Source organism: Amborella trichopoda, chromosome 1 (assembly GCF_054954075.1).
Source record: "Amborella trichopoda isolate Santa Cruz 75 chromosome 1, AtrichopodaSantaCruz75HAP2 v2.0, whole genome shotgun sequence".
NCBI lineage: Eukaryota > Viridiplantae > Streptophyta > Magnoliopsida > Amborellales > Amborellaceae > Amborella > Amborella trichopoda.
In genome coordinates, this window is record NC_142336.1 from 46,262,579 (window position 1) to 46,284,538 (window position 21,960).

General features: G+C 41.6%; 1 protein-coding gene across 1 annotated transcript; it reads left to right on the forward strand.

Moving 5' to 3' along the window:
* Positions 1-6,424: 6,424 nt before the first annotated feature.
* On the forward strand, positions 6,425-21,641 carry LOC18442265 (uncharacterized). The gene is made up of 9 exons (XM_011627984.3): positions 6,425-6,585; positions 6,661-6,742; positions 6,899-6,980; positions 9,097-9,181; positions 19,095-19,203; positions 19,365-19,453; positions 19,578-19,642; positions 19,736-19,814; positions 21,289-21,641. The coding sequence occupies exons 1-9, from the start codon at positions 6,505-6,507 to the stop codon at positions 21,475-21,477; spliced, it is 861 nt and encodes a 286-aa protein (XP_011626286.2). The 5' UTR covers positions 6,425-6,504; the 3' UTR covers positions 21,478-21,641.
* The last annotated feature ends 319 nt before the right edge of the window (positions 21,642-21,960 follow it).

Genomic DNA, 21,960 nt, shown 5'->3' on the forward strand with positions numbered 1-21,960 from the left:
AACTGGACTGAACCGGTTATTTGATCGGTTAGACGGCCTATCGGAGTCTTGGTCCATCTAGTTCAAGATAAAATTTGGATTTGGTAGAAAACCAGTTAATATAATGTTTGACCGCGTTTGGCTTGTTGGACAAATCGGTTTGACCATCAAAATAAAAATAGGTACAAATTTCAAAAATTATTTTACTTTTTTTTTTTTCTTTTATAAAATCTTGTTCAACTAATTTGACCCGTTGTTGGACTAGTTTTGATTGGAGCATATCCCTCATTGATTCAATGATCATTCCAATCTTTATAACACTGTTGAAGACCCTTAGTTTTCTGAAGGGTTTTTATGCAAAACACCCTAGAGAGCTGGAGTTCCTCGGCCCAGCCAGTGACTGGTCGACAACACTGGACTAAACTAGCCCAATGTGGATGACGTGACCTTTTCGCTGTTCATGAACTTTTATGGCCTTGTCTTTCTCCTTTGCATCCTCCATTTGCTCATCGCCACATGAGTTCCTTAAAATTAATCGTACTACCAATCCAGCAACGAAAGAAAAAGATAATAGATTTGATTCTTGAGGTTTGGTTGTCACACCAAGGTCGTGCATGATGTAAGTGCGACTACTGGCCGGGTCTAGTTTGGGCCAGCCTGGCCTTGCTAGAGCCAGGCCAGGCTAAAAACAAATGAAAAAAACAAGGGGCAGGCAGGGCCCAGCTGCCGAGCCCATTGGCAGGCCTAGCCAAGATGATCTACGCAAACAAACAAAAAAAAGTTAAACACAAGGGTTACATCTTTTAGTTTGATTAGCCTATGCCGATAAATATCATCAAGTGGTATCTCCTGAAAGTCACAAGACCAGTTAGTCATATTGTCAATCTCTCTACTTCTTTTGATTTATTTATTTATATTTATTTTTTTAAAAAAAAAATTACAAAAAAACCTCTTGACGTGACTTTCTTTACAACTTAACCCCAACCAACTTTCTTGTACCAAAATTTACCTCAAAACAAGCTTTTCTAGCAAATATTCCCTTGATCAAAAAATTATAATTTTTAAGACCAAAATGCCTTCTTTCTTCTCTAACACCGACTACTTTATTTTTCTCATAAAACGCAAAATGGTGGTCAGAAATTATAAACAAACAGTCTGGCAATATCCCAAAGCGGTTCGACACTGACAAAGAGTGGTTTCGCAATAGGCCCATGCAGTCTGGCGCTACCAAAGAGCAGTCCAGTACTTTTTTTAGTTTAACATGGGTCTGACAATTGGTACATGGCGGTCTGGCAGCCCATGTAGCTTTTGGCACTTTGCATAAGCCCACGTGAATGTCAAGCTAAAATTATTTTTTTAATATACAAAAAATGGTATTTTTGTCAATAAATGTGTGTTTTTTTTATTTGGGGTGTATTTGTTAGAAAAGTATATTTTGAAGTAAAAAGTGGGAAAAAAAGTTTTGTAATTTTCCCTTTTATTTATATTAATATTGGAAATGTACATATTCCCACACACATATCTGATTAAGAAAGAAGCAAACGAAAAACCATATGGAAAACCCAATATTCCAAGTGTGAAAGAGAACACAAAATTTAAAACAAATGGCTTTTAGATAGTGGTAAAAAATGCAGATGAGAAGTATAGCATAGTTCCTAGCTTTGGCAATTAATATAGGTGTCCTCAATGCAATTCGTAGGCATGTACACGCTCCAAAGCACCACAATGCTTAATGTCAACATAATACAGAAGAAATCCTCATGCTTAACCTTAATTTCATATACACTTGTACAAGAAATTACAAATATTTAAGGGTGGTTTCGATTCTAGGATATACAAAATCATGTTTTGCAAACCCAAGGTATTTCGCACAAGAATATGTTTAGACATTGTTTTGGGACCATCACATAATGTATTAGTAAAAAAGGGGGCAAAACACCAATACTCAAAAAGTAAAAAAAAATAGTTTGCATAATTTCTACTTTATCCATGATTAATAATCTAAACTATTCATACAAAACAAAAGTTACTATATTGTGAGGTGCGGATATCAAGTGTTCATCGACAAAGCCTTTTCATAACTAATTGGGATCGGCTATAGGAATCCTGGTCTACCGTTCTGAAAGAAAGACCTATGTAATCTTTTGCCGGGGAAATACAATTTTTTTTTTTAATAATAATCACCTCTTATAATTTTGGCAACAAGATCACTCACATATGGTCTTATTACAAACAATAGAAATTTCAAAAATAAATAACACATCAATAAAATAAATTTCAACTACTTGATGCCATTCATGCAACCTAATACTGTGCTTGAGAATATGAAATAAAAGAATAAAAAAATTAAAGAAAAGATGTTGGAGATTACCTCACACCGAGTCACCACATCCAATGACGAGGGACCAGCAGTCTAGTTTCAATCTCGAATCAGAAAAGCTAATTTCGACCAAACTAAGTAATCATCCTTAAATCTCTACAAAACTTTAACTCCAAAATAATTAGGCTCAAATCCTAATTTTCCCAACCATTAGATTAGAGAGAGAGTCTCTATGTTGGGGTGTGCCCCATAGGGTAGTGTAGAGAGAGAAAATCAAAGAGTAGACAAAATCAAAGAGTAGACAGAGAGAGGGGCATGGCCCTTAGGGAAGAGAGAGAGAGAGTTTATGGAAGAAAGAGAGGTTATGAGAGAGAGAGGTGTGTAGAGATGGGGGAGAGCATCCCTATTTATAGTGAAATTTAGGTCTAGGGTTTCTTTAGGGTTTTTCATAGTTTGTCGTTTTCAAGATGACTTGTGGGGTAAAAGATCTGAGTCATCCATTCCATAGATGGGCTATCAACATTATGGAAGGTGCATGAACCATTATCCCCCTTTCCTTAAACCATTTTTCCCATCAATATATTTAAATAAGTTAAATCTATTAAAATATCATGCATTCTATAAAATTGCATAATCCATCTCATATTTTCCATAAGAATATTTCAATAATATCAAGTCAAGATATTCCTTCAATAATCAAGATAAGATATGGTCAATATTTCCCAAACAATATTTGACCATATACTTATAAGATGAACTTTCCAAAAATTACAAAACTTGATATGAAAGTAAATAGCAAAGGGAGCAATGGGTGGGATGTGCCACCCATATGTGGCATATGTAGGCCCCCACTCATTTGCCACATGGTGGGTCCATGTGCACTATGGGCCCATATGAAAATTTTATAAATATTTTGAATTTTTATTTAAACATTATTTGAATTTTATATAATTTGTAAAATCAATAACTTCATATTTATAATTCCAAAAGCCATAAATAAAATATTGAAAGATTAATAAAAATTCAAATAGTAAATCTAAAATAATTTCTATAATAAATGAATACAATTAAATTAATATGATGAAAAGTGGATCCATATGTTTCATGAATTCTATAAACGATCACGAGGTACTCCACCTTCAACTGTGGACTACAGACCACACTTGCTTTATCAAACCGACCCAATGTTTCCTATGACCCACAGTCCAAGCAGGAGCTCATTAGTGGGTCACCAAAGTCTGGTTGATGAGCCAATGAGTCGCAATCCCAGTCTGTGGATTACAAGTTCTTCCCTAGAGACAAGTCAAGGTCACCACGACCTGATGCAACCACAACTCTATGACGCATAGGGGTATCTCTCGCACATGCATATGCTTTACCAAAAGGTGGATATCTGGCTTTTCCGAACGATCTATCTATATGCATGCCGTGTGATGGAACATGGATGAGGTTTTGGCCCCCGTCTCTGTAGGCCTACCGTCACACAGTCCTTCGGCTCACTCATCTAGGCATAAGCTCCGACCTCATCAAGGGCTAACCCAAAAACCCTTCTCGGTTTATTTTTTATGCCCAGGTACCTTGAGTTTTCCAACCGACTGGTCTAGATCGCCAAGCACATTCCAGTATTAGCAAACACCATTTGCTTAGTATGGTCCTCGAGGGACCATACTCCCACTGAGTTTATGTTCTACTATAATAAATATTTTTCATCACACACTCATAAGGCTTCTAAAGGCCACTTAAACCCAACATATTCTACTCTATTAAGAGCCATTCTTTTAGTGAAGTTATAAGTCTCCATATCTTTGTCTTCTTTTTTGATAAAGTATGCATGTTTCATTAAGATAATGAACAAAATACAACAGAAGACAAAAAACAAGGGAACCAAAATAAAACAAAACAAGGGCAATAAAGCAGTACGCAAGAAAAGAACTTCTACGGAGATGCTACAAGTTTAGCTAGGTTATCTGCAGCCGTGTTGAAGCCCCGAATAATATGAACAAAATGGACATCATGGGATTCCAAACAGAGAATGATTTCATCCATGATGGTGCTAAGTTTCCATGGCATAAGATTCGGCCTTAAGCACCATTTGATGACGTTGGTAGAGTTTCCCTCTATAATGACCTTCGGTTGCATAGAATTCAGCTTCGAGACACCCATCTTTAGCGCCCATAGTTCAGCATCATTGATTTCACATGAATGCAACGTCCCGTAATAGGACCAGATCGTGGCACCATTGTGGTCTTCAAGCAAACCCATGAAGCCACTCACATTGTGACGAGCACTTCCATCAAAGTTCACTTTCAGCCATCCTATTTGGTGGTTTGACCCAAAGGCAGATAGGACGACTGGGCACTCTTTGAAAAATATCAATTCTTTGGGGATAGAGAGGAGGGGTAGAGAGGCAAATGCCCACATGATGGATTTCTTGATAGCAACACAGAGGGTAGAGAAATTTTGCCAGCAACTTTCGAAAGTTCCATAAGTCTTCATATATTTTCTCACTACTTCTAATTATGTCATCTGGGTCTATCTCTTGTCTTTTTTTAGCTTTCCACTTGAACAAATTTACACTTCTTAAGAAGTGCGGGTCTACGCAACACATGTCCAGCTTACTTAAATATCTAAAAATGTTAAGTATATTGAGAAAATACTTCATATAATAAAAGCCTTTTCCGTTATGGAAAAGTATACAATGAGATAATTTACCTTTTATACAAGGTGGTCACAAGTAATATTGACTATTGGATGTGAAATTGAATGGTTGCAATAATTGCACTAACTAAGCTCAAAGTTATAAAAAAAAAATTTGAATTTTGTGACACACCTAAATTATCAGATTTCACATTGAATGATCATAATTAATTGTGATCTCCTTGCTTCAATAGTAAATGGTCTCATTGTATACAAACAACAGGAAACTAGCAGTGAAATTTGGTACTAAGCATAGTTAATACGTCATGGAACAATAACAAGTCGGCAAGCCAAAACATCGGTAATGAATCAATTTTGTTTCAAAAAATCGATGGAAAAAATTGGGTAGAAAATACGAATTGCCTAAAAACAAGGTACGTTATAAAGTCGTGAATAATTCAGCTTTGTCTCAAAAATATGGAGTGAAAAAATCGGATATGGAAAGATGACATAATATAGGATTATGATTTGCAATTATTGTATAGATACATTAAAGCCATTGAACTATAATTTTATGATCTTACATACTTGACAATCTATTGTCTAAACTTTCAATAAGCCTAACAACAATATTTAATCTATTGTCACAACATGAAACATATCGCAGATTTATTTGGAGCATAAAATGAAATATAAATAATGCTTAACACAAGAACTACATTAGTAGATAACAAGAATTGTAAACTAAGACCTATGATTATTGTTTGAAGAAGAAAAAAACACAAAATAAAATACAGACCCAAATACGTAAAATAGTAGTCCATCCAAAACGCTATGTTATATACACCAATGAAATAAAAAATAAAAAAGTACAATTAATCAAACTTCTTTGTATATAAAAAAAGCAACAAAATGTTTAAGCAAATTCGAATCTCACGCTGAATTCCTAGCTGCTTAAATCTTTAGTATTCAAAATATTCAAGCAAATTCTAATCTTACACAAAATGCTCTTTATAAGGATGCACTTGGTTTAAAGAAAAAAAAAAAAACACTTGTCATTGTGTTAGTCTTTTAACTCTGCCTATTATTTTGAGATACATGATTGTTATGATATCTTGTTTTTTGGGAATATATTATGTCTAATTTTTTGTAGACTTTTTCTTAAGGGAAATTATTGGTGAAACGTTTTATAGAATTTTACTTTAAATCAAGATTCTTAATTTATTCTTACTATTAATTTGTTTATCTTAAAATAAAAATTTAATAATGTTAAGTTAATAAAAAAATAAAGTTATAGGGAAGAAATTTTTTTGAATTTTTTTTTTTTTGACAATACATAAAATATGGGTTTCCATCGGTTCATGAAAAAAAGAAGATTTTTTTTGAAGATATTTTGAGAAGTTGGAGTTCTAAACCGACTTTAAAAAATTGGAGATTGCTTGGAAAAATCGTATTTTAAACGGAGACAAGCATGGTACCGAGAGACCATTTGGCCGGATGAATGTGAAGCATGGAGTGAGTACAGGTACGCTTCTACACAAATTTGGTGGTGGGTTGGTGCGTTCGTGATGGAGAAGGCGAGGGATGGTGATGCAAAACGCCGCCGCTCTCTTCCACTCCTCAATCCCAACTGGGCGCAACTACAAGCGGTTTCTCTCTCTCTCAACATCTCTCTATCTGCGTGATGATTTTATACCAACATTCCTCTTCTCCATTTCGTTCAGAAACTCAAAACTCGACGTAGCTCTCACCGCTCTGGATCTACTCTCCTCCAACCACACCAGAATATCCAAGGCACTGCACTTGGTAAACCAACAAACTCTCTCTCTCTCTCTCTCTCTCTCTCTCTCTGGTTCCGCAACTTACTTGTTGTATGCATGATATTGTTGGTAGCTTTGTTTCTGAAACTGGTAAGAATGGCAAATTGTTAGTCTGAATGTTGGGGATTTTAATTGGTGGCAGGTAAACGCAAACAGAGACCAGAGGATGATGAGGAGTCTCATACTCCATCGGCTACTCTGGCTCCTACGAGTTCTGATTGCAGGTACTCCCCTTGATTTGAATTTTGGTGCTGGCTTTTCGCGCAACCCTGGTTCTTTTCAATGAATAATACATGTCATGCCTGCTTGTATTTCAATTGATTTAGCAAATTGGTTCACTTACAAAATGCCTACACAACATTTAGAGTACAAAATAGGTTCAAGATGAATGTGAATAAACAAATCAGCACTTTGCAAATATGTACATTGTGAATGATAAACTTAGTTTCTTTGCATGCTTGGCATTTCAAAGAATCAGGAGCATTTTAAAGAGCAGTGATTCAACATCATTATTCTTGTGGCAAAATCTTTTCTCTACGCAGTTTAATTTCTCAATGGTTTCTATCTACCAATCGGATGTGAAAACCTAAAAAAGAAGTTTAAAATGAAATAATGATAAATTCGACTTTAGTCAAGTTCAAATTAGGTAACCATTTGAGCAGAGCAATGCTATCCCATTTAGATAGTTAACATGACTTAATAACAAAAGGGAAAGACCTTTCACATTCATGAAAATGGAAAAGAGGAACACCACATATGCAATTTTTAAGCACTGTCACAATGAGAAGAACAACCTTAACTATGTTTGGTCTCTATCATCACTGTAGAACCAGGTGATATATGACAATGTCAAAATGGGGCTAATGCCCATATATTGGAATTGCCTGAATGCTTTCACATGACTTGGGAACATCTACATACCAATGCATTGGGAACATTGATTTTGAAGTTTTATTTCAACACTGAATAACACTTTGTCCATCATAGATGCCTCAGATATGTTTTGAGTGATTTAGTGGGCTTTTATGGGTATGAGTTATTTTGCTTGAAGGACTGCATTGTTAATTTTAGGTGGTGTTGTGTGTAAAGCACTGGTATGAAGTAGATATATTGAAGAAGCTATTTTAAACAAATTGATTTCTTGTATTGCATAACACACAATGTATGGGGCTTGTTATATGGAACAATGTCTTCAATTTCTTAGATGTGGAGAAGTTGTTTTTGGTGCTACGTTGATTCAGAATAGGGGTGTCATCTGAGGCACTAAGTCGATAGCTATCTAGATCTAATCTCTCGTCACCCATACCCTGAAGTCATCAAACTCAACTTTGATGGTTGTTTTCTCGGCAACATGGGCCCATCGGGAGTGGGAGGCATATAAAAAAAAACACTGTGGTGGACTCCATTGGGACACAAATACCTCAAAGCAGAGGCAACAACTCTGTCACAGGGTCTCAAACTGTTCGATTGTCATTGGAGCCACTTCCTTAAGGTGGAAGGCTACTCTAAAATGGTGATTTTCATGCAACTTTCATTGCCTGTACCGGCAAGCCCATTTTACAAGTGTTGCCAAATATTTCACACATTTCCAACATTAAGAAATACAAAAAAAACGCATACAATGCCTTAGGATCTGGTTGCTGTCACATTCTCACGAACACCTGCACAAAACCAAATATAAAAACAAGAAGACAATGTACCTGTAAGAGTTTCTTGCAGTTACCCCCTTGGACTTGGTTCACCCCACTTTGGATCACTATGAACTGATGGATATTAAACCAAGCAAAGTCTTATGCTCAATCTCAAATTCAACTCAAGATCATCTATACAAAGGGGGCCTTCCATGAAGCCCATACTAATCACATTCTTAGGTCCCCTTCCACATCTAGAAGAGAATGGGTAACATAAGACAACATCCAAATGGGGCTAATGTCCACATATCAGAATTGCCTGAATGCCTTGGCATGACTTGGCTACCCCCTAAATACACATTTCTTGGAAACACGGATGTCAAAGTGTTATTTCAACATGTATAACAATTTGCCCATCATAGATGCTTCAGATATATTCTTAAGTGATTTAAAGGGCTTTTATGGGTATCAGTTATCTTGCTTGAAGGAATGATGTTACTTTAAGATGGCCTAACGTGCAAAGTTTTTTATTTTGATTTCCTTTTGTGTCGTACCCTTCAGTGCTTCTATGGAGCTTCTGAACTTGATTTCCTGATTGCATGGCATTATTCCTCTGATAAAGTAATTTCAATGCTTATATATTGGACTGACTGTGATTATTTATTTTATTGATAACCAAGGGCCTTGACATTATACCATTCCATGTCAGTGTAACAGATACAGTAGCCATGGATTGCGAGATGGTCGGTGTTAGCTCCCAAGGAACAAAAAGTGCACTTGGAAGGGTGACACTGGTGCTCATTTTTGCCCATTACTTCTACATGCCATTTATTTTTGTTCATTTAAATTTGTTTATTTTCTTTATTTATAGTTTATCGGATCTGGATGATGATTTCACTTGTTGAATTTGTGAAATGTTATTCCAATCGTTATATGTATTTTGCATTTGATGTTGGGGGTTCTGTTCAAGAGTTTTATGTCTAGATGTTCCTCTTCATGTTATATGAATCTTCTTTGATCTCATTTAGATATTACAACACAAATTCTCACATATAATTTAGTTACACATATTATGTGTCTCGTAAATTGGAATATATCTATTTGACATTAGTTTTGTTTTTATAAAACCCATTACTATATCAATAGAACTGTTCTAGAGTAAAGCATGGGGGTTATTGATCATGCATGGCGTTGCACTTGATCATATAATTTTTAAAACTTTAGTTATACATTAGCAGGTTTTTATCTCAATGTACAATGTAAAGTCCAATCATATTCAGATGCTGGTAAAACAACAACTAATTTACAAACTGCTTTATATAAAAACTGGAACTGAAATTGGAGAGACACTACTTATGGTGGGTGCTAGATGATTCATAAATAGAAGTACCTCAATTACTCGGAAGACTAGGACATGAGGCCTGAGCTAAAATAGTCAGCTGCCAGCTCTGGATCATAGGTTTCTGGGAGGGGAATACGCCATATTCTGGAAGCATGTCTTAAATAATCAGCATATTCCCCCAAAGCTTTAAGATCAGCAAGCAATAGAAAGCTCTGATTTGGAGGCTTTGGATGAATAGGTTCAAGTGTGGTCCTCCCAAGAGGTGGAGTCCTCCCGCCGACTGGAGCAAGATCTACAGTTTGTACCTCTCACCTCTTTAGCTGAAACCTCCTCCGCCGCTCCTCCCCCTCCCATTTCTACCCAGCTGCATTCTTCTCATACTTCTCTCCCCCCTTCTACTTCCTTGGCTCTACCCTCTCGTCTTCCACCACCCAATCCCACCTACGCACAGGCAGTGCTTTCTAAGCCTGTCGGCGGTTCGACAGAGGTAGCAAACCCCCCCACCCCCCCTCCCCCTTATTCAGCCACCTACCACCCTATCTAAAATCTTCTCTTCTTTTCTCCCGCCGACCATTCCTATTCCTGGCGAGATCTTTGCTACCCTCAAACTCAAACTTCGCTCATCTTTGGTAGGTTTCTTTCAACTCAGGAGAGATGATTTCAGGGCAATTGAAAAATGGGGACAGAGTCTTTGGGGGGAGCCGGAACTCGGATGCCTTCGTCTCAGTAACGGAACCATCCTTTTCAACTTCCCTTCAGAAGCCAATGCCCTTCGAGCTCTTCGTTCAGATTCTTTGCCCACATTCAAGGGAGCACATCTTGAGCTCAATAAATGGTCGTCGGAAATAGGCTCCTTCAGGAAGCAGCGGGTTTGGCTTACAACCTCTCACATTCCCTTACACTCTTGGTCCCCTACCACTTTTGGGAAGATAGCAGAAGCTTGCGGTGACCTGGTTGAGATCTACTGGAAATCCTTTGAATTCCTTCCTCGGGGATCTATTCGCCTGCTACTCGAAACTTTGTATCCTCATCTCATGCCTTTTCTTTGGTTGGAGGTGGATGGCTCTTTCTTTCGTGTGAGGGTGTCTTGGACTACGGCCTCTCCACCATCCCCTCGGTTCATCAACCATGATGCTACTCAGCCTTCCCGCAAGGCCTCCCCTTTGACAGGGGAGTGGTACCCGACTGTCGTCACCGCTATGGTCGGTGTCCCTCAATGGTGGTTTCGGAACAGGGGAAGGAGGTCCATACAAGGTTCCAGTGCGGGACCTCACATCTCGCAGGTTTGGCACCTTCGGGAGCTTCGTGGCGTCTAACACAGGAGCAGACTGACAACAACACAGCAGCCACCCACCTTGCTACCGGCCACGTCGAACCCCTAACTGTTCCTCCTATCTACGATGCTCTTGCTCCACTTGTTCGGCCACCCGTGACACCTGTTTTCTTTTCTTCTTCTGCCTTGGCAAATCAAACTTTGCAATCGAATGGCGGTTTCATTTCTCACTCAGGGAAAGAGGTCTGGGTGGACTATGATATTTTGGACCCACCTCAGCGGCCTTCACTTAATGATATAGCTGGACCATCAGGAAGACCCTCCCCTCCCAGGCCCACCATTGCTTCGGCCCATGTTGTCGGGTCCCTCCCTTCACCGCCTCTCTTCACCTCTGTCGTTGTGACACCTGTCATTGCCGTCTCTCTCGCTCACTCCTCTTTTTCCTCCCCCATCCCAACCCATCTTAACCACTTTTTGAATCCTTTTGGGGACACGCGTCCCCCTATCATACATGTACCCCCTCAGGCACCTAACCCCACCCTCGAGCCCCTCACCCACTCTCCGCCCCCATCTTTTCCCTCTCACCTTCTCTGGTCTGCACCTCCCCCTCTCTTCCTACTCGCCTTCTCTCTATCCCCGCCCACTCACCCTTCGACGAAGATCCTCTCTCTCCACCACCGCCTCCCTCTTCCTCTCCATCCCAACCCTTACCCCCTGCTCCTGCCACTGCCCCTGCCCCTGCCCCTGACTCCCCCTCCCCACCCCTCACTGGACCCCCTTTCCTTCTACAAGCCTCGTTCGGGCCCCTTGACTCCTCTCTCCTGCCCAGCCACCCCCCTCATGGGTACCCCTCCCGGAGTGGTATGTTTGATTCTTGGACCCCTGACCCTTCTTATTCCCCCTACACCTTCGTGTTTGGTCTGTCCAACCTTAACCCTCTCTCTCCTCTACCTCTTTCAGCACCACTCCATTCATCAGCTCCCTTGGAGTTTCCTCCCTTCTCTACTGGGCTTTTGATGGTCCAATCTCTCGACCATACCCCACCCGATCTAGCGGCCTTAGCCCCTTTATTAGCCCCATACCTCCACTTTTCTTCAAAGCTCGGAGAGACATGGCTTCCTACCCGGACCACTGTGGGCCTATGCTTGTGCCTGAGCTTGAGTCGGTGGTTCCAGCCCTCCGCCACCTACCCTTACCCCCTTTTACCACCTGTCCAGGCTCTCCCCTACCCTACGTCGGCCCATGGAGCTCCCAACCCCTCACAACAAGCAGGCAACCACTTCCCTTGGAAGCTGTCTTTCCCCTACTCCTTGAACCTTCGCAGCAAACCACCTCTGCGCCCTCCCTCCTCTCCTACCACTCCCGGCACCTGGACCACCTCCACCCCCCTCCCCTGCATCACAGATGGGTTCTCCCCTTGTGGATCCCTACCCCACCCTACCTTCTGACCTCTACCTCTGCAACCCATTTGAGATGCTCTGCTCCCCTACTGTTGACCTCTGTGCTCCACCTTCTCCTGCCTCTTCCTCCTCTTCTTGGTCTCAAAACTCGTAATCGTCCCCTTCAATGGATTTAGACTCCGTCAATGCTATTGACCAAGGACAAGGAGATTTCAAGGAGATCCTAAGGGTTATGGGTTTCCCATAACATGGTCCTGAGGGGCCTTTCCACCGTTGTTTCAAGGATGAGGCTGAGAGTACGCTAAAGGTTAGGATCAAAGGCCATAGGGAGATCTTAAACCTCTACTCCAGCATCAAATATGACAAACAACCAGACTCGGTGATGTGGGGTCCTTTCTCTACCCTCTGATCAGGAGCCCCTCCCTAAGAGGTCTCCTAGGCTTAATTCTTCGTCATACCCCCACTATTCCTCATGAAGTTGCTTTCATGTAATGTTCGGGGGTTAGGACAAGACCTCAAGCGCTCTGCAGCGAGGGACTTGTGCACAACCCATCCATCTTAGCCCTCACGAAAACTAAACAACCGACCCCTACCCTGCATCTCATCCACCAGGTTTGGGGCCAACGCCCGTGCCAATGGATTTCTATCGCTGCGGCCGAGCCTCTGGAGGCATTTGGGTCATTTGGAACCCTGCTGAACACGCCCTAATCTCTTCTCACCTTGGCACTTTCTCGGTGTCTACGATCCTCACAAGGATCTCAGACGGTTTTCCTTGGAAATTTATAGTAGTTTACTGGCCAAATTCAGTGTCCCTCAGATTTGAGTTTTGGGAGGAACAAGATCTCGTTGCCAATCTCCCCCACCTGGCGTGGTGCCTTGGAGGAGATTTCAACATCACAAGGTTGTCCTTCAAGCGCAACTGTAACTCTAATATCTCACAAGGAATGCTCAATTTTTCAGACTTCATCTCTCGTAATGAACTCCTGGACATCCCTCTACAAGGAAATCCGTTCATGTGGTCTGATCATTCTTCCCAACCCACACTATCCAAACTCGATAGGTTCCTAACTTCTCTGCAATGGGATGATGCCTTCCCTGGATCCCATGCAATGGCCCTCCCCAAACCTACTTCAGACCATTGCCCTATTCTACTCCAAACCCACTCGGTTTACAGGGGCCCTAAACCTTTCCGGTTCGAGCTGGCATGGTTGGAAGAGCCTTCTCTCTCCTCTCTAATCGCTCGATGGTCGGACTCTTTCTCACCCTTAGTCTCGGGTAGGGCAGGGTTTATTCTCCAAAGGAAAATTCAACTTCTGAAACTTGCCCTAAAAAACTGAAGCAGAACTATTCCTGGGAACTTTAGTCAAACCAAAAGCTCTCTTCTGTCGGCCATTCAAGCACTAGATCTGTCTGAAGAGTCCCTAGCCCTCTCCACTGCCGAGTCCAACCTCAGAACCCAACTTAAACTTGATTACTTCTCTACCCTCAAAAAAGAAGAGATTTTCTGGTTTCGGCGTTCTAGGGTCAAATGGCTATGCTATGGTGACCACAACACTGGTTATTTCTACAGAATAGCTAATTGCCGGCGTAGAGATAACTCCATCTCGACGCTGAAGGTCGAAAATTCTGTTCTCGATCAACCAGCTGACATTGAAGAAGATATTCTTTCCTTCTATCGCTCCCTATATTCTGCCCCGCCTGACTGAGGCCTGGGATGGGGGACCTGCAATTCCTTACCTTAACTAATCACTGGTCTTAGTGGTTGGAAAGACCCTTCACGGAGCAGGAAATCTTGGACGCCATAACAGACCTGGGCAAAGACAGCCTCCGGCACAGATGGGTTCCCTGTCGCCCCTTTTAAGATTTTCTGAGATACTTTTAAGCCTGACTTCATCAATTTCTTTCTTTAACGAACTCTTCGATCGTGGTAATCTTCACAAAGTGATGAATGCCACTTTCATCGCTTTAGCTCCAAAGGTTGAAGGGGCTGAGGAAGTCAAGGATTTCAGACCAATCAGCTCGGTCAATTCGACATATAAAATCCTGTCCAAAGTGTTGGCTACTACGATTAAAGAGGTGCTCCCCTTTGTGATCTCCTTGAATCGGAGTGCTTTCATTAAAGAAAGGCAGATCCTTGACGAGGTCCTCGTCGCTCACGAGTGCATCCACTCCAGACACGTTGCTAAGAAACCTGGACTCATTTTTAAGACCGATTGGGAAAAGGCCTGTGACCACGTCGACATGCCACTTTTGGACGAAACAATGGTAAGGATGGGTTTGGGGACCCGATGGAGAAAATGGATGAGGGGCTGTTACGCCCACCCCTTCTTTTTCGTGCTTATTAATGGCACACCAAGAGGCTTCTTCCCTTCCTCAAGGGGCCTAAGGCAAGGGGACCCCCTGTCCCCTTTCCTGTTTGCAATTTCGACTGAGGTGTTCAATTGTTCAATCTCATGCATGTACCAGTCCCACCTTGTTTCAGGCTTCAAGAGTAGTCCAAGAGGCCCAACGGTTACCCATCTATAGTATGCAGATGACACGTTGGTAGTCATCGATGCTGTACCACTCGAAATTGAGTACTTACGCACTTTCTCAAGTGTTTCGAATTTGCTACTGGCTTCAAGGTCAATATGGGGAGTCTACTATGATTAGGGTCGCTCTTTCCCCCTCAAAGACAAGAGAACTAATCCCCCTTTGGTCGCGAAAAGTTGAAGATCTACCAACTACCTACCTTGGGATGCCTCTGGGAATTGGGAAACCCAAAAAGAGACACTGGTCTCATGTTATAGACAGGGTAGACCGACGTCTAGCTGGCTGGAAAGGCAGATTCTTATCCTTTGCCAGAAGGACTACTCTAGTATACGCTACTTTGTCGAACACTCCGGTCTACCTTATGTCTCTTTTCCACATGCCGGCGGCTGTAGCCAATTGCCTGGAACAGCTTATGAGAAATTTCCTTTGGTCAAGAGACTTTGACTCTACTAAGTTTCACCTCGTTTCTTGGCAGAAAGTCTGCCAACCTAAACATTTGGGAGGACTGTGGATTAAATCCTTGAGGAAACAAAATACTGCTCTGCTTGGCAAATGGTGGTGGCGCCTAGCGAACCACAACAATCTACTTTGGTCTAATGTGATGCGTTCCAAATATCGTATCCCACAGAATGCTTGGCTGCCAGAGGGTAGAGAACCCACCAGAACTTTTGGGGCATGGAAATCCTTCACTATGGCCCTGACTGCTTTTCAGCAAAATATTCGTTTTCACCCAAGGGGTGGTCACAGAATTAGTTTCTGGTCTAACCTTTGGCTAGGTCACACCCCCTTGAGGGATAGGTTCCCCATGTTATTCTCTCGGGTCTCCAATCCATCCTCCTCCATAGCTGAAGAACTCCTAGCTTTAGGGGGCCCAAGGGTTTGGAACCCTCATTTCAGACGTTCCCTTTTGGATCCTGAATTCCTGGAATTCACCTTATTGGCCTCCTTACTTCATTCACCTTCTTGGCCCACTCTGGGGCTGATAGAATCATTTGGACACCCTCGCCTTTGGGACTCTTTTCGGTTTCTTCATTTTACACGATTTTGCTGCTACAGCCCTCTTCCCCTCCATCCCCATCTTCAGTTGTCTTCAAGGTGTGGTCCTCCATTGCCCTACCAAAGGTGCAGGCTTTTAATTGGATAACAGGTTATGAAAGAGCCCTCACGGTAGATCACCTACAACGGAGAGGTATCCCAATCCCCAATAGGTGTGTTGTGTTCTGCTGCGAGGAAGAGGCCAACCCTCACCTTTTCATTCACTGCACTCTTGCCCATAGCTTGTGGAGTAAAATCCTTGGACTCTTCGGTCTGACTTGGGTAACCCAGCCTCTATTCCAAGTCTCTTTCTCCTCGCCACGGACCTCCTTGGCCCAAGGCAGGTAGACTGTTATGAACGGCATCCATAGCAGCAACCATATGTGTAATTTGGACCGCGAGAAATTCCAGAATATTTAGAGGTGCCAAAAGTGAGGTCCCGGCCCTTTATCATAGAATCTCATCCTTAGTGATCTTCAGGGCAACAAACCACAAAGCCTTCAATGGCATCTCAGCTACGGCTTTCATTCACAGGTGGGAAGATGTCATTCAATTCCAACCGCACCGGGCAGCGAGAGCAAACAACTGGCTGCCCCCTCCGGTAAATCACATCAAGCTTAACTTTGACGGGTGTTCCCTATGGAACCCTGGACCATCGGGCATAGGGGGGACTGTTCCGAGATCCTCTCGGACACATTCTAGCAGCCTTCTCATCTCACATTGGTCATGCTGATTCTCATTTGGCTGAGTCCTTGGCTCTCCTGTTGGGACTCAAAGCATTCCAATCTGGCCGGACCTGCCCTTGCTGGTAGAAGGAGATGCAAAGAACATCTTAACTTGGGCAGCTGTTCGAGCCCCTGCTCCTTGGTATCTTGCATCTATCTTTGATGAAATCTTCCACATATGCAGGGATCTTCCTGTCTTATGGATTCATACCTGGAGGGAATCAAACTCCCTCGCAGACCAGCTGGCTCTTGCACAGACTGTGGATCATGGAGCTTCAGGGACGGACTTTTAGAAGAAAGGGGCCCGAGCCTATTTTGGCACCGAAGGACTCCTCCTCTTGTCCTCTTTTTGCAAATGGCTGACTTCCTTAAGCCTTTTTGGCCTTCTCTGTACACTGCTGTAAAGGGCAACTGATATAAGCCCCATTTTTTGTTTAGGGTTACTCCTTGGGGTAACCTAGTTTTGCCAGGTGACCCGGCCTGTGGGTCCCCTGGAACAACCTTTTTGTACTCCTTTCCTTCTATACAAACGTTAACATTATCAAAAAAAAATTGCAACTGGAAGCGTCTCTTGGCGATCCTATTTATGTTATGATAAATTGTAGTTCTGAACTCTCCTCCAGAAATGTGGTCCCAAGTAGGAGTTACTGCTGCAGTTTCCCCTCATGCTGAGATAAAGAACGGGGCTTGTGTCGATAGGAATGGTGTTGGTAAGGATTTTGTGAAGAAAGGTATGGATCAGTTAGTTTGATGCCCTCACTTCAAATGAGAAACCTAAGAAATGCATAGCTATAGAGGAATTTGGTTGTTTGTTGAGCTATTTTGACAATGCTTTTCCCCTAGTGGAGCCTTAAGCTATTGCAGAATTGGAACAAGGGTCACTTTCTGATCAAATCCATCCGAAGATAGTACAGGAAGAACAATGGCTTTTTGATAAGTGATATCGTCCTGATCTTGTAGGAGGTTTCTTGGATTATGCTTGGTTTGGTGAATGGTCTCACCAGTAACAAGTTCTGTGCAATATTTGCTTAAGAGAGGTTGCCTTACTATAGAAGATGTATAACTTGACTGTCCTTAGGGTTCAAGAAAAGAACGGGATTTGCACAAGTACCCTTAGGCATCATCACAGAGAACCAGTAGTGACCTGTATGGCCTTTTACCAAATTTGTGACTTGGTGCATTAAAGATGCTTTGATCATGTTTGCCCTTATATTTGGTTTTTGTGTGGAAGACTTGATTCATGAATGGAAGCTGGTAGATTGGAGGTGTTCTAGCCATAGAACATGGACTCTGTGAGACAACTAGCAAGGAGGTTCTAAAGGTCTGAAGGTGATTCCATGGGATAGCCACGGCTAGTGTAGATAGCTTAATTAGAGAATAGAAAAAACCTTTGTGGGTACCCCAAGGCGGGACTTGTGTTGTAGTTCTGTTCAAGCCAAAAGTGAGAACCATGTTGGTAGGCCTAAAAGTCATTTTTTTCCTGCTTCGGTTCCCTAATTGTTGAAATGATGCACTTAACTTCATTATTAGGCTGCGTAGAGAGATGGATTATTGGTGTGCATGTGTGTGTGTTGTGTGTGTGGGTGGATTGGGGTTTGGGGGATGGAGGGCGGGGGGCAGGGGGCAGGGGGCGCCCTCTCTCAAGTCTTTACAAAAATACAACTGGTAGGTATACATGTCATATACTTTATCAGCCAAAACATACACATTCAGCTGCCATCAATGAAGTTCAGTTTTTGAAGTCAATATGTACACTAGACTTCAAGAATCAAGATAAATGCAGTCAGCAACCTTACATGATTGAAAAGGAAATATGTTTTTTTCTTTTATTATTGCAGAAATGGATTTCTTGATTGAGTGGATATCACAGGCTTGACTCTGGAATAATGCTAAAAAAGTGGGAAATATGTTGATCTGTCCCTTTTTGCGTATTAGATTTGATTTGAAAACATTATAATTTTGGCAAAAACCTATGCCAGTGGCATATGGTGTAGGAATTAAACATAAATACTCTTTTCTTCTCGCTTTTCAAGTTGTTCGTCTGTCTGCCTGATTGCTGCCCAGCCCCTCCTCCTCGTCCCCACTTCTGGGACTTTGAATCGTGACAGGAAAGGTAGTTGAATGCTACTTGTTTGTCATATGGGAGAACATATTAAGTGCTCAACAGTTTTAGTAGTTGAACATCCCTGCAGAGCATGGGCATCTAATTTTGTTTATGGACTCCATCCATTTCAGACTGGAAATTTGAACTTGTGCTTGCTATTTTGCATTGCCTATTCTGATTCAGAAGCTAGCTGTGGCTTACAAGCGTTGAGCTTTTTGGGTGGTGTGCTATTTTTCACAAGAGGTATACGATAGGGTGTTTTATTCGTTCCTACTGATGCTTTGGTTTGCTTTTAGGTAAATGCTTGGGGGAACGTCATATATGATGAACATGTGAGACCAATAGAGCGTGTTGTTGACTTCCGATCTGAAATTAGCGGAATTCGGCCCCATAACTTGAGGAAAGGTTAGTACTTGGTTCTTAATATAATGGATGATGGTTTATGCCTCTTCCATCAAAGTTGTAAGTACTTGTTTTTGTCTCAAGCAATATCACCATTGATGGTGTTGAACTGGAAGCTTTCCGTTTTGGATTGATATTGGTCTCCTCAATCACTATATCTGCAGCGAAGGACTTCTGGACTGTTCAAAAGCATGTTGCAGATTTAATGAAGGGAAGGATTCTTGTTGGCCATGCTTTGCACAATGATCTAAAGGTACAAAAGAGTTCCTTGACTATGCTTTGCACGGTTATTAGGGAACGAAATGTTTCTTTTATTCATTGTTAATGCGAAGATATGCTTTCTGCATTTTTGACTGGGTTCTTATTGTTTATTCCAGGCACTACTGCTGAGTCATCCGAAAAAGGATACAAGGGATACATCAGAATACATGCCTTTTAAAAGGTATTTTTGTTTACTATCCTATTAATGGTACATCCCCATCCTTTGTTGTAACAATTGATGCCACTCTCTTTCGTTCAACATGATTTTAATCAGGGATGGACGGAAAAGTGCTTTACGCGATCTTGCATCCCTCTATCTTGGTGTAACGATCCAAGAAAGGGAGCATTGCCCGGTAAGCTATCCCTCAAGATTGCATTTAATTCAGTAAGGTCATGCTGCAGAAATTGCATGTTGCAGTAAATCAGTTACTAGAATCGACCTCTGTTCCTCTCTTTTGTGTGGATGTCATGTAATTTTGTTTTGTTCTTTTAGCATTCGGGTTGCCACCCCTTTCTATCTTATGAATGATGCACTTCATTCACATGATAACTAGATAATGTCTCCAAATTTCACAATGACCAAGATCCACCAAATTTTTTTCATAATGGTTTCGCCTAGCCGGTGCTTTGAAATCCTTGCTTTAACCAATTTGTCCCATAAAAGTATGCAAATAGTTTTGGCATCTAGCTTGCTATAAAAAAGAAACAGATTTGACATCTAACACATAGATGCTTTAATATGTTTATGTGCAGTAGAACTTATTGTGTAATTCTAATGTGGGTTTCATGGCCCTCCCATGGACTACTTTAATAGCTGATCTTAGAGTTACATCAAATTCCATGCCTTCTGAACCCCTTTATGAGTCAGTCAGTTTTTACCAACTTATATTCCTGAGGAAAGGCTAGACATCGAAACACCGCCCCCTTTCCAGGCAATATAATTTGCCACCACAGAAACACAAGATGGGGCGGCATTCTGACCCTGTTGCTGTCTCAAGTGCAGTGACAGATTGATGTTTGTGGCCATCTGCTTGTCCAAAAGAAATAGCATGATGCATTTCCCACGATGTTTTTGATCACGCGAAACAGGATAAAGTTTTGATCTTTGTAGGCAAGTAAACTAATGAAGGAAAAATAAAAGGTGCAATCTCCAGGGCTGCCAAATGGGCTGCACCTGCTGGTGGGCCTTGCTTTGGGCCAGGTTTGGGTCACCTGCAGGCCTGGCAAAGTAGGCCCATTTAGTTTCTGACGGACCCCAAGCCACCCTTGGCCCGGCCTAGTCTCTAATAGAATTCTATAGTGAACATAGTCATCTACATTCCATCGACTATACCTTCCATATAACCTTAAAGGTTATACTCTCTGGATAATGATATGTTCTATGCATCCTCAAAGTTAAAAACAAAAAATGCCAATTCCCCCAGTCCCCCCATTTGAAAGCCACGACGCTAGCCAGAACTCTGCAACTCTCTCTCTCTCTCTCGCTCTCTCTCTCTCTCTCTTGTGTGTGTGTGTGTGTGCGCACAAAATCCTATGGATTGCACTGTCTATGATTACTGATGTGGCATTGTCTTGATTGGAATCCTTAATGTCACATGGACTGAGACATGTCTTCTTTACTGGGCAATGCCTTGATTTGGTTTTGAATGCTTATGGACTAAGATTACATGAAATTACTAATGCTTTGATTGAGAAGACGTGAAATGCAGGCCCGGCCTGGTGTAATAAGAAAAAAAAATTCAAGCTGGGGCTGGCCTGGTCATTGGTAGCCTACTTCTCCATGAACCAGCAAATGATAGAGAAACCCGATGATCATTGTGGTTGCAGGTTGAAGATGCTCAAGCTGCCATGGCAATCTACCAGAAACATAAGAAGGAATGGGAAAGAAGTATCAAGCAGCAGATGAGATCAAAGAGGAAGACCAGGAAGAAAAAGAAGCAAAGTAAACCAATGGACAATGAAGTCTTGAGGCGTGATCATGTCACCATTGTATCTGATACTCAAAAATTTGATTGACAAACTTGTACTATTTTATTCATCAATATCTTACATGGCTTTGACGTTTTATAACTACTTTTGGTAATGTGAGGGTCTGAAAATGCTCATGAAAATTGTCTCCAACATCTACTGTAGGAGGATGAACCTCTCTGAACTGTCAATTTGAGACTGGGTTCCTTAAAGCCTGGTACAAAAAGATATTTGTATATGTGGACCATCATCAGTTAGCGATGAAAGGCTATACCATAATCAGCATACCACAATCCTACAGCATGTGGTACATATATCAATGAGCAATGATCCAATGCAACAGTTGTATCATAGTATAATGCAACGATACTTTTAGAAAACCATGTTTGTGGTATTTATATGATTTCAAATTTTGCACTCTCTCTTCATCTCAGTAATCAATTCCCCTCTCCCCCTCCCTAACCAAAAAAAAAAGTTCAATTTGAACCTTAGATATAGTCAAAATGAGTCCCCTCCAAAAATGAATCTAGA

What these genes read in the sequence shown, in the direction of transcription:
- LOC18442265 (XM_011627984.3), top strand. Translation starts at nt 6,505, where the DNA reads ATGGAGAAGGCGAGGGATGGTGATGCAAAACGCCGCCGCTCTCTTCCA. An exon ending in TATCCAAGGCACTGCACTTG is followed by an intron (nt 6,743 to 6,898) that starts GTAAACCAACAA and finishes AATTGGTGGCAG; the next exon opens with GTAAACGCAAACAGAGACCA. An exon ending in CACTTGGAAGGGTGACACTG is followed by an intron (nt 9,182 to 19,094) that starts GTGCTCATTTTT and finishes GTTTGCTTTTAG; the next exon opens with GTAAATGCTTGGGGGAACGT.